Consider the following 13,573-nt stretch of genomic DNA (forward strand, 5'->3'; position numbering starts at 1 on the left):
AGGAATTTTTTTTTTGGCACAATGGAAATACCCACAGATTAATTTTATTTTTAAACACCAATTCCAGTTCATAGCTACTCATTTACTTTATCCAGTCTCCATATTTTTAGATACTAGACACATACACATGCTGTTGTGCCCTAGGTCTAAATATTATCAATCTGCACTCCTCCACATAATTCTTCAGGAGTTAAGAGATCACTTCCTCTTCAGGAAGGAGAGGGCATAATGATTTTTAAACCCCTCTCCTCCCTGTCTCCTCCCCACCACCCACTCTTTTTCTGGGGGGGAAGTGTTTCTCCTTTTGTTTTCTAGATTTTCCTAAACTTCTTTATTCAACACATACATCTGATGAGACTAAGCATACAAACTAATCATCACTACCATGTTTTTCTTCCCCTATCAAATGTCATGGAAAATGAGACTTTTATGGGACAGGTTCTAATGAGACATCGCAAATCTGTACTATAGACTAACTTCTAACCACCTGTCAAGAGGCAGCATGCTAAAAAGGTTGATAGGACAATTTTATAGAACTAATGCTATCACCACACACACTGCATAAGAAAATTCTCAGAATAATCAGTGACATCGAGAAGAAACATCATTTTGCTTTTGTTTTATTAAAAAAAAAAATACAGTACCCCTTCTGAGTCAATTGTTTAAAAGAGGGCATTATGCATAACAAAATTTACAACTGCGAATTTTACAAGTAGCCTGTAAGATGGTTGTATTAATAATAATGAAGACTGATATTTAGTATAAGAAGGTGATAAATATTAATCCAGCACTTGAGAGCTACAGTCATGGACAAGTAATTTATTGTGTTATGTGCTGCATAGTAAAGACAGAACAAGATTTATTTCTACCAAGAGACATTACAATCTAAGACAAGAAATATACAGATTCACAGAGAAAGGAACTGAAATTAGTAATTATAATGGGCATCTATCTCAACACAAAGCACTGCTCGGTATTGGGGAGAAGTTGATTTAGAGGTATTGGAAAAGGTTTCAAAGGAGGATAATGAGTTCTGCAAATACCTATAGGAAATCTCTTTAAGCCATAAGAAACAGTATAAAACAGGCAGCTGAAATAGCTAGTCTGAAAATTAACAAATGAACAATGAAGACTGATACTGCAGGCTGAATGTAAGCAAGGACAGATATCTCTAAACTGCAAATCAATAAAAACCAATGGGTTGGCATAGGTTAAAACAAGTAGTTTATATGCACTACAACGTAAAGGGACAGATTGAGATGCAAACAGAAGAATGGCATCAAGTGTCTAATCACTTTGATAACTTTTTTAACAGCAATCTCAAGTGAAGAGAGACAGGACAAAGCTGCAGCTGTCAAGTCCAAGAAAAATACACAGCAGCACATAAAAAAGCTAAATGAACATTTCATGAGTTGTAGTTGAGTGCACATACAGATACAGAAAAATATATTCCGGAGATATTATGGACTGAAAAAAGTAACAGGTAGGATACCATAATGTTAAATACACCAGGAAAAACAAGACCTACCACCTCAAGATCAACAGCTGGGTATTGGCACAATGGTATAGAAGTAACAAAAGATGTCAGCGTTTACGGAGAAGACACTTAGGTCAGGTGTAGATCTGTGAACTGTTCATACAAAGATGATAGCTTAAATTCTATTTGCAAATGTATTCATCCACAAATAACGTACTGAAAGAGAAAAACAGGGCCCTCCCTATAAAATCTTCATAGAAAAGGAAGAAAAGGAAAGAGTAGAAACATGCAAAAGAAAGTCTGTAGAAATCGTTCGGTAGAAAGAAAAACAGAAAAAGACAAAATTAGAGATGACTGTTTCAAGAAAGAAAGCAGGATTTTATGTAAGAAAATGGAGATCAAGGATAAATGACAGAACTACCTGAGTTTTAGTTACAAGTCATTTGTTGTTTGGCAACAGCAGTTTTAGTTGACTGGAAGGAAGGAGAAACAGGCCTAAAGTGAACATAGGAATGCCAGAAGAATAATTCCAGATTTCACATGAATATAGTGTATTTTAGATGGCATTGTTTGGCTGATTCACAGAAAAAGAGAATTACAAACATCATGTGAAATACTCAAGTATCTTGAGTAAGAAGACTCTATGCCTATATGTAATTGATGAAAAATTATACTCTGAACTGCATGATTTTTATTTTAAGTTTTTTTAATGGAAAAACATCTTGAGATATTTGGCCTCAGTTTCATGCTGTACTTTGTCTCCCTGGTACAACAGGATGCACTGGAAGAACGCCGTAAAGAAGACTGACTGTGATTACTAGAGCCAGTTTAGCAGCCACAGTGTTGCTCTAAGATACAAGTTGTATAGTCCCAAACAGCCATTCATTTTAACAAGTTAATCACACGTTACCATCCAAATTGCTAAAGCGGGGGAAGAGAGTCCACCTTCACAGATTTGGTATACAAAAGCTAAAACTATACTCAAGATTACAGTCTAAGATGCCAAAGAAAGTTTCCAAGTGTGAAGCACAGACTTAAAACCTGCTGCTTGTTCTCTTTGAATTTTGGTTTTCATAAGACAAAAAGTCATTTATATATTCAATTAGCTTAGATACCTGATGAGTATCAAAAATCAGTTCTAGAATTTGACTGAAAGTTATCAAAAATTATATTGTTATCAAAAATTATTGATTAAAAACATTAGAGGTTTCATTCTATTTTGCTGCAGGTATATGTTATTTTGTCAATCATGATGAAGCAAGCCTAGGACAAGAGCCCTACAGGAAAAGTCAGATTCTTGTATTACCAAGGATCATAGGAGTCACAGAACCCTTACTAGAGTCAGGCACTACAAAAACAGCACAGGAGAGTGCCAAGACGACCCTTTGGAATACAAATCCTGCTCCTGAAGTAGAACTCATTCAATTACTCAAAGACCTCTGAAAGACCTACTATTTGCACAGAAATTATGGTAGCTAATCTGGTATTCTTGATTAGCATAGAAGCATTTCCCCAAAAAAAAAATTAAAATAGTTTCATAGCATTAATCAGGTCTCAAGACGCCTATTTTTGACAGTTTCTGCCAAAAACCTTGTAGGATTTGCAGTAAAGGTCTCAAATGTGACAGGTAATTACTTTTAAATAATAATTTTTGCAATTTGATACTGAACACAGCTGTTCATGAATCCAATTATAAAAACTCTATTTAGATAAGAAAACTATTTCAACGTATCATGCAAACAGCAAATCACATTTTTGCTATTTGATGACTAAAGCTGCCATTTAAATAGGCCTGTTCATCATAAAATTAATATAATGAAGATCCTTTATCAGCTTCAGCCTTTCATAATTTGCCTATGAGTTTTAAGCTAAGTTTCACCATAATTAGTGTATGTATCCAAAACACCCATCACCCACCCCACCCCTATTTCAAAAAAAGCATTCAGAATCAAGTTAGGGTGTATTTAAAACACTGCTGAAAATACTGACAGCACTTGTCATTTTACTTCCTTTAATAACTTTCTACTTCTCAAGCACGTAATATGCTAAAATTCTCATGTCCAATGGCAGAAAGAAATTTTTCATTGTGTTGCTCTGGAACTGATTGTGATGGCTTAAAAAACCTCTGTTTTCTTCCTTATATACTAATTACATTTGTGTTTACCTCTTGTCAGGACTAACTAACACTGTAAAAAATATTAGGTCACTTTTATTTAGCTCTCTGTTGAAATGCTGTAAAAGATACAAGCTCTGCCTCTTTCCATAGTCCCAACGTTCAAGTCAGACAATTTTAAGGAAAAAAAGACTATGTAAAATGCAGTACACTGGAACACTTTCATTTTCAGAAACACTGAAGTTGTTCTTTTGATTAGTGCCATTCACAATACCAACCCTCCCAATGTTTCGTTCCATCTACAAAATAGCAAACATTAGCAACTTTATTTTATTGCTCTCAAAGCCATGGGAAAAGCTTTATGAGAATTATGGGAATCAGGAATTATGGGAATCAGAATGTTTCAAATAAAAATAATCTCCCCCTCAAAGCAATGTAAAAGACACTATTACGCTTTTAGAATGCCTATATGATCAGAACTGAAATCAGGTGCCTGTGCTGTATTTTCTTTCTATTTTCACATAGCTTCAGTTTTATTTCTATAGTTCTGAAACACAAAGATGGTTAAATGAAGAGCAAGAGATTAATTCGGTATATCTCCAGTACAAGATTTTCATTAGGAAGTACTTTTAAATTTAAAGCCTCTCTCTTCTTACATTTTAGATATTTCCATTCATAGTACAGCAGTTGGGCTAATTACCACAGTTTAATCACAATTATATTTCTTTAGCTATGGGTTAAAATTCTCAAATACTCAGCTAAATTGTAACACTAAAATGTAGCTGTTTTCATTTTAGCATTATTATTTCAGTACACCTATAGTCTCATAGCAATTCCTACACAGTACCTTCATTTTTTTTTCATCCATAGATTCCTGAATACGCTGTCGAAGAGGTTTTGGAGAAGATCCATTGGATTGTGCTGGAGATCTATATTAGAATGAGATAAGAAGTATTTAGAATGTATAAATGCAATTATTAAGAAAACCAGTTACCATACTAAGTCTCTCAGGAACAGGAAGTATCTTTGCTCTCCAAGCCTTACTTTGTTTTCTCCTTTCCTAGGTAACCACATGTACTGTGACAAGTAAAGACAGCATAATGAAATCAAACTTACAGTTACAATTTCTGGTATTTTGCAGTATGTTTACAATATTACAGAACCACAACCGCATTATTATTTGCAATGCTGATGTTGTGTTACCAGGTCACCATCCTACTTAAATCCCCTTGAACAGCATCCAGTTCACATCCAGAATAATTTTCCTCATATTTACAGACTTTTCACTAGAAATGCTCAAACAAACAAAATGCTTCCATCCTCCTATATTTCAGTATGTGAATACATTGATGAAAATTTTTGATATATATAATGCAACAAAATTATTGATGCATGTAAAAGGGAGTTTTTGGTTTGAAATAAGAACGAATCTGTGCATCTGTAAATAATTACTTCCTCTGCTTATGCTCATGGCAAGCCAGTGTGCATATGAGGGCATTTTTTTTTTCTTTTCAAAAATAACTCATTTCATTTACTTAGCTCATTCTACTCAGACATTCAAAAAAATTTAGCCTAATCTATTTTATTTATTTCTATTTGTCTGTGGTACAAAATCCCTACAGGACCTTGCAGTGTTTTTGTTATTTAAATTGCAAAAATATGTAGCTTCACCATGCTCCTGTCTATGCCAGTGTTCTGGTTCATGAGCCTTTGTAACCTGTAATGACTAAATTCTCAGCATCTCATTTTTCTACCAACTGATGATTCCTCAGAATAAGCAACTGATTAAATCACCACTGCTTCTCCAGCACATGAATAGGTTAGTTTCCTTTTCAGTGCTCACAGAAATGGGTTTTCAAGAGATTCTTTGGTCTGTATACCAGATCAACACAGGCATTCCTTAAATAGAAGGAAATTTAAAAATCAAGAAAAGAAACTAACTGGATTTAGCTTTAACAGGATAGGAAGATAACCTTTATGGAAAAAGGTTATGAAAATACTTCATTCCATAGTAATGCAAAATTTAACTCTAAAAAAATAATATCATTAATTATATAAGAATATTTTCCAGAAGACTGAAATGAGGTGCTTACAGAAAGAAAATATTTGATGGATACACTAAAGGACACATTAAATAAGAAAAGCTTCATTTTGGTTAGAATGTTCACTAAGGATGTATTGTCAGGGTTTACATTTTCAATTCCCAAATACACATGCATTTCACAATTTACAATGAAAATAGTTTTAATTAAAGAAAGCCAACAAAAAGTTGAACAACCCAATAGTTGCTTCTCAGCAGTAGCTCTTTGCAGGATGTCAGTGCAGAGAAATAAACATAACCAACTGATCTAGAAGTTTATTAAAAGAAGAAAAAAAAAAAAAGCAACATGAATTCCTGAAATGCTGAAGTTTTGTGAAAGAGAAGCTCTCATTTAACCTCAGATTTCACCTGAAGACAATGATCTCTCCGGCTGATCAGAACCTAGACAAAGCTACCCAGAAACTTTAAACATATTTTGCAATACTCCAGTAATGAAATCTATAGAAATAACAAAAAGCATTGTGAAAAACCTCAGAAGAATAACTACCATGTGATAAAACCCCATAAAAGAATAACTATCATACAAGGTGACCAACAATCTAATACACAGAATCAGAATAACTAAGAGACTGAAAACTGCAGTGATGCTTATTGCCAAAGGTAGTGCCATTTATCCTATAAACTGTTCCAGATTTACTGTTAACAATAGATTGGCAAAAAGTCTGCAAACACTCTAGATCAAATATTTGAGACATAAGCATTAACAAAAAAGTGCTGTATCATAGAGATGCCTGTACATTGCTGCAAATCAGTGACACCTTAGCTAGTATCTTGTGTAGTATTAAGGTGTTCAGCATTTATAAAAGCATTTTGAACCTTACAGCAAAGCTGTTAGAGAAACGCAAAACACAGATTTGAGAACAGGTGTTGTTTTCAAGTTTCTTTTTTTATTCTCAAAACATTTAGGAGCATAAATTCAATACTTTGAGTAAATTACTTCAAAATAATTTTTTTAAATGGAAGCATACATTTAATATTAAATATACATATATATATACAAATATACACACACTGGAAAATAAAATCTAAACCAAATCAACCGCTAAGAATAACTAAGGAGATCACAAGAATTGTCTAGATTACAATATAAAGTCCCAAGTAGCAGTAGCTGCTTACACCTACACTGAGAATCAAATGTTTATCCTTTCAAGAATATTCAATTCAAGAAAATTAATTCAGCTGAAAAAATCAAATTAGGTAAATGAAATCAGAGCACTCAGTAGGCACTCTTATTCAGAAATAAGTGGTTTTAAACCCATTTTAAATTAGAGTTTCTTAAAAATAATAATCAAGTTTTCTAGCTCTGAATAATAGTGTTTAATTCAGAAGAATTCAGGTGGGCCTCGATTCCATTCACATAGAACATTAACCTAAATCTGATTAAGCTCCTTATCGTTCTGATAAAAATACAGCCACGGAGAGGTTTGTTAAATTAATGAAGCAATTTTCCCGAATCTGAAGTAATAGAAAAACAAGAGACTAAAATCAGTGTTATTTTAAGCTTGCTAGATAATGAAACAGAAATGTATAACTACAGCAATCCATAGATATTTGAGAAGTGAAAGAAACATTCGACAACATGTTGTTACAAGCAGTTGTTTATATTAAAAACTACAGGTTAATTTAGAATTCTTACTAGGGAAATTGATTTTAAGTTCTATTAGAATGTGCTTCCTTTTGTTTCATAAAATATGTTGAATGATAAATCTAATGAAACCTTTGAATTCTTTGACTTTAAGAATCCTCCATCTTCCATTTTAGGACCTGTCGCTGTTTTTCTCTTTCCTTGCTGTCATTCTCACAGCCCTGCACCTCCACACCCTGATAGTGTTGTTATGCTGAGTCATGGTAAACATTTGCCAGGAGCATAAGAAACACCCTTGTCTTCCCCGCTGTTCCTACCCTTTTCAGTGTAGATCATCTTTTATCTTGGGGAACCCAAAAACTGTGCAAGCACAGAGCTTGATGAGCAACTGGCCACACAGCCCCTGCCCTGCTGAACAGATACTCCAATCACTGCTAAAGACATCAAAAGCAGGGACAACCAATAAGGGGCTACAGCAGGTCCTTATGAAAACAATATATTTAACTTGAGAAAAGGACTTTTGGGAAACTAACCACTGTACTACAAAGGACGCTTATCTTTGAACCCTGGCTGCTTTACTTCTCAGCTAGGCACCAGCAAGAGGTGTTTTTCTTTCTCTATTCTCCCTCTTCTTTTGATTTTATTGTTCTCCAAAAGTAACTTCCACCATTAAAGCCAATTTATGACATCAGCTACAGATATGATTAATAAATCTTCATGCATGTAATTTTGTTTCAGCATCCTTTGTGCAATACTATCCTCACTGGTGGATAAGAAAAAATTATTTAAAATTGTCTCTACAAAATGATTACTATGTAGATAAAACAAAGGATATAATAAAAAAAAAAAATCTCATGTCATAGCTAGACAAAGGAGGCATCTTCAAATTGGCTAGTAATCTAATTAGAACTGACAGTATTTGAACTTAAGAGTCCAAAATCAAGAGGTGAGTACTTGGAAATTTGTTGCAATGGTTTTTGTGCAGCTCAGAAATTTACTAGCTCAAAAAGTCCATATTACGAAAGTACCTTGAAGATACAGAAAATGCAACGGGGAAGTAGAATAGTTTTGAGAATTTCAGACTGTTCTAAGAATGCTTTCTCTTTACACCTAAATAGGGAAACTTAACCTCACAATAGCCTGTATTTTGGTCATTTGCTCTGTAGAAGTAATACCAATGCTTTGTTAGCCCCTTAGTAAAAGATTTTAAAAATAAAGAAATAAAGTCAACACAAAAAGAAGTCTTCTAGTACTCACCTGAAGAGTGTCAAAACAGAGGTGATTCCAAACAAATTTAAGTTTTCATTGTCATATAATAGTTCTGCTTTGTTCTGGGTGGGCAGATTGACAGCTTCTTCATCCAGAAGAACTAGTAAGACCTTTACAGTATCTCTGCCACAGTATGCAGTGCCATGATTTACAGAATGCAATTTTGGCTGGAAGCAAAAAAATTAAAAGGAACACACAACAGGAAAGGTCAGCAAGCCAGACTAATAGCTCACCTCCAAAAGCAACTCATATCAGCACAAGGGGTGAGAATACTCTCCTTTCCTTTCACAGTAAGCATTTACGGGTAAACTGCCCATGGGAAAGTTTCTTGCTCATCCCAAGCAATTAGTAAAGTCTAGATCACTGCCAGCTGGAGGTATACACTGATGAGCAAGTCACACAGATAAATATACAAATCTGTGATGAAACCATGATTATTTTCTCACAACCAATTTGAGTGCTATGGGGTACACAAACACATTCTGGTGAAGTCCAACTCCTCTGACTAACTGAATCTGCTAAAGCAGTTGGTTAGAAGTGAGATTTTCATCAAGATTTGACAACAGAGGTACTTGGCACAATCTCCTGGTGTTCGGAACAGGATAGATTCCTCACGATTTTCCTCAAGAATAAAGAATTCCTTAAAGAAAATAACAATCCACATCTGGAAGTGCTCAATGCTACAGTCAGCAGTACATATGTAGAACTCCATAGCCACTATGGGACTGCAAGAATTGCAAGTTTGCTATATTTTTCTTTAAAAGTACTAGGAGCTCCATAAAGAAATTTAGGGCTTAACACACAGTAGTAGATTTTAAAAATTACAGGCTTTCTTATTTACTAATACACAGAAACATTGGATAGCCGAACTTGGTTCAGAAGGACAGGATAAGCAATGAACTGCATTTATCTAATCAGCTAACTGCTTTTAAATACAGACTTTAAAAGATCAAATTCTATTTCTCTCTCTATTTGATTACATCAATTAATGTATGTAGCTTTCAAGAAACCATAGCAACACATGTCAGTCAGTTAGTATAAGTTATAATCAATAGCTAGAAATAGCAATTACAGAAATGGTTGTTACTTGGCTTTACAGAATTGGCCTATTTCAGTACTATTTAATTTCCTCAAAATTTATTCTGAACCTCTTCAGTCATTACATCACCACATCACAGATTTTTATAAAATGCCATGCGTGTCATAGTAAAATTGTCTTAATGAGAAAAGTACAAATTTGGCATCATCTTGACTGATGATATACAAAAGAAAAAAAAAAAAATCTTTAGAGCATAATATAACCTCCTAACTGCCAGAAGATGACCTTCAGAAATGTCTTGTACTACAACAACAGTGACTTGGTGTACTAGCCATAGATCAAAATCCTATTGTCCAAGGCACAATAAGAACTTCAGGCAAGACAACAATCCCTGCCATAAAACATCTTGTTTATTAGGAAGCTTATATTCATTATTCAAATTATTTTTTCAATAAAATAGTTGCTCAGTCTTTCAAGGGTAGTGACCATTAACTACTTCAGACTATTCTGGTTAGTTCCAAAAACACCAGCCAGTTTCCATTTACAGTAGTAATTTTCTTGGGAAGAAATTAATCATAATTCCTATTAGTCACTCATGCAGGCTTCAACACAAAGTAGTGCTTCCTGCTGCATACAGTCATATTTTTTCCTGGAGCTCTGGTTTCTTATGAAACAGGTATTTGCAGGAAAACTGAGCAATGATGGAAGAAAAGTGCCACTGCCAGGAGAAAAGCAAATATTTTTCTAACAAAGTGACTCTTTTCAGGTACATTTTATGAGGGAGCAGCTGTCCCGGGAGATAGCGGAGGCATAATTTTCAGTGCTGTAGTTAGAAACATATTTTAAATTTGCACTCAAAGAACTCAATTCAGTCTCTTATGTATGAAAAAACCATAACATTCTAACAAAACCAGTATTTATTCTGAATTAGAACTTCTCTTTTTCCTCCCCCCTCCCCTGAAAAATTATAGCCTCAGGGTTTGGAGGTTTCCTTATAAAATAAAAAAAAAAAAAAATAAAAAAAATAATAATAAAAAAAAAACAAACCCAAGCTGTATGTGAAATTCAGCACAAAGCATTCATCTTTGCTGTCATGAGATCTTAATGGAATATAGATGCTCCAATTTTTTTATACAGCTCAAATTCATTTGGAAAACTTACAGGTTTGTTGGGGTTTTTTTCATCTGCTTTGCTTTGCTCTGTTCTGTTTGCTTTATTTTTTAATTAGTAATCTACCCCTCTATATGGTTAGTAAAATGGTCTTCCAACCAAGCTCCACTAAAATAAGCAATTTGATATCCGTCTCTTAACATTTGCCTAAGCTTCCTTTTCTATGCCTCATCTCTGTGAATCACATATTTATGATTATCATTACAATATACATTCAGAACACAATCTTCACAAGCTTCATTCACATCAACAAAAATTATTCTGCACACCAAAATCAAAATAGCATCACAACACTGACAAAGGCGGATAATTTACACACACTCAATCCCTTGTCCTTTCACCACAGTTACAGAAACAAAATTCCCCACATTTACTCTGCTCTCTAACAGTGTTCAGTTCACATTTTGCCCAGTACCTCTCCCAGTTAATGTCTTTAGCTCTAATTCAACAGGCCCCATATTGGGCACCACAAAGGACTGTGGTGGGTTGATCTTGGCTAGCTGTCAGGTGCCCACCAAGCTGCTCTATCACACCTCCTGAAGAGGACAGGGAGAGAAAATATGATGAAAAGCTCATTGGGTCAAAATGAGGACAGGGAGTTCACTTACCAATTACCATCAAGGGCAAAACAAACTTAAGGAAATTAATGTAATTAATTGCCAATGAATCAGAATAGGACCCCTCCCTTCTTTCCAGACTCAACTTCACTCCCAACTCTTCTACTTCCTTCCCTCAAGTCACATGGGGGACAGGGAACAAGGGTTGCAGTTAGTTCCTAACACTTCATCTCTGCTGCTGCTTCTTCCTCCTCTTCTCCTGTATGGGGTGCCTCCCATAGGATACAGTCCTTCACAAACTTCTGCAGCATGGGTCCTTCACACTGGCTGCAGTTCTTCAAGAACTATTACAGGTTGAGTCCTTTCCACAGGGTGGAACAGACTGCTCCAAGCACAGGTCCCCCATGAAGTCACATGTCCTGCCACAAAATCTGCTGCTGGGCTAGTTTCTGCCACAAACCTGCTCCAGAATGGGTTCTCAAGAGGGTCACAACTTCCTTCAGTGCACATCCACCTACTCCAGCCTGGGTCCTCCATAGGCTGCAGGGTGGCTATCTGCTCCACCATGGATCTCCATGGGCTGCAGGGGGACAACCTGCATCTGCAGTCTTCAGCATGGGCTGCACAGGAATCTCTACTCCAGTGCCTGGAGAACCTCTTCCCCCTCCTTCACTGAGGTTGGTGACTACCGTTTTTTCTCTTATGTATTCTCATTCCTCTCTCCCAACTGCTGTTGCGCAGCATTTTTTACCCTTTCTCATATGTTATCACAGAGGCACTACAACCACCACTGACTGGCACAGCTTTGGCATGGAGAGCGCCAGATCCCATTCTGGAGCTGGCTGGCTCTCTCTGACACAGGGCCAGCTTCTGGTATTTCTGCATATAAGACCTTACAGCCCCCCCCACTACCAAAACCTTGCCATGTAAATCCAATATAGCACTAGATTTGTCAAGCTAAGCAGCATGTTAGTCAAATCCAGGCCACAGTCATCTCTGACGGCTCTCAGTTACATCCATGCTGTGGCGAGTATGGATGTGTTGTATTGGGTATGGTGAAAAGAATTAGGTTAAAGCCCATCATCCTCTGCTGTGTACTCAAATTTCCTCACTGAGAAATGTTCCAGTAGAATCTGCCCTTCAACAAGTAGATGGGATGTTCCAGCAATCAACTTAAACTCAAGAATTGGCAAAAACTTCAACATAGAACCACAGGCTTTCAGTAATACAGTTAAGTTCATAAGCTGCCCTCAGGTGCCCATTTTGAGAAAAACATTAACTTTACATTGCTTTCAATGGATTTAAATATTTAACCACATTTCCTAACAACATCAGGATACAACCAGCTTTTCTGTATTCTGCCTCAACAAAGATAGTGGTAAACATTTCTACAGTCATTAGACTACAAACATAACCTATGGAAAACAAAAACATGAAACGTTTTGGAAAAGGAATTTTGTGGTTAATTTCTCTGAAGAACAAAGTTTTAGTAAAATAGCTTTACATTACTTATAACCATCTAAACTTTTTAAAATTTTATCGGTAATACAAGTAGCTAAATACAGACAACTAATGATGGAGATCAATATTTCAGATGGGAAAGAAATAGAAGGATATGATAAGTAAACAGGGAAATACAGAGATGAAAGATTCAGAAGAAAAAGCACATTGGAAGCCTGATTAAAATTTGTTTAAATTTCATGTTACCATGAGGTAATTCCAGTGATTTCCACAAAAAATGTACATTCTAATAATGTACATTCAACGTGTTTGTAGTTTTAAAAAAGTTTCCTAGCTAAAAATACATTAATTGGATAGTTTATATATCAACAATGTAAAATAAAATAATTAAAGCTACTTGATGTTTTCATCACAAAACAGATCATAACATATACCTGAGTAGATTCAGGTTTAAGTACAAAAAACCCACAACTAGAAAGTCTGCATTCTGTTTTCCACACTTGACAAAGAACTGTAAGTATCCTAATTCTTTCTAGGAGACTAAAATCATTAATAGTTTCATTGCTGTCTTCAAACGCTAATAGAGAAAAACTTAGACATTGGTTGGTTGGGGGTTTACTTTCACTCCCCTCCATCTCCACATTTTCCCATGTTTTGGAATTCTTATTTAATCTTGTTTTGAATGCCTTACCCTTGGAAATATTGATGCTGAGCTAATTAAAACCTGTGTATTCTAATCAAAATTACTGATACATGTTCTCAAATCTTAATTCCATTTTCATGAGGATTTTTATTTGGAAA

General features: G+C 35.3%; 1 protein-coding gene across 1 annotated transcript in view; it reads right to left on the reverse strand.

Annotated features, from left to right (window-relative positions):
* PARPBP (PARP1 binding protein) overlaps window positions 1-13,573 on the reverse strand; it is a gene marked incomplete at both ends in the record, with an annotated part of 50,234 nt that overhangs the window by 7,358 nt on the left and 29,303 nt on the right. Inside the window, 2 exons of the mRNA XM_080612109.1 lie at window positions 4,438-4,519; window positions 8,534-8,712. Coding sequence (XP_080468235.1) covers window positions 4,438-4,519; window positions 8,534-8,712 — 261 coding nt within the window. The remainder of the gene's footprint in view (window positions 1-4,437; window positions 4,520-8,533; window positions 8,713-13,573) is intronic.

Source organism: Psittacula echo (assembly GCF_963264785.1).
Source record: "Psittacula echo genome assembly, chromosome: 1".
Classification (NCBI taxonomy): Eukaryota; Metazoa; Chordata; class Aves; order Psittaciformes; family Psittacidae; genus Psittacula; species Psittacula echo.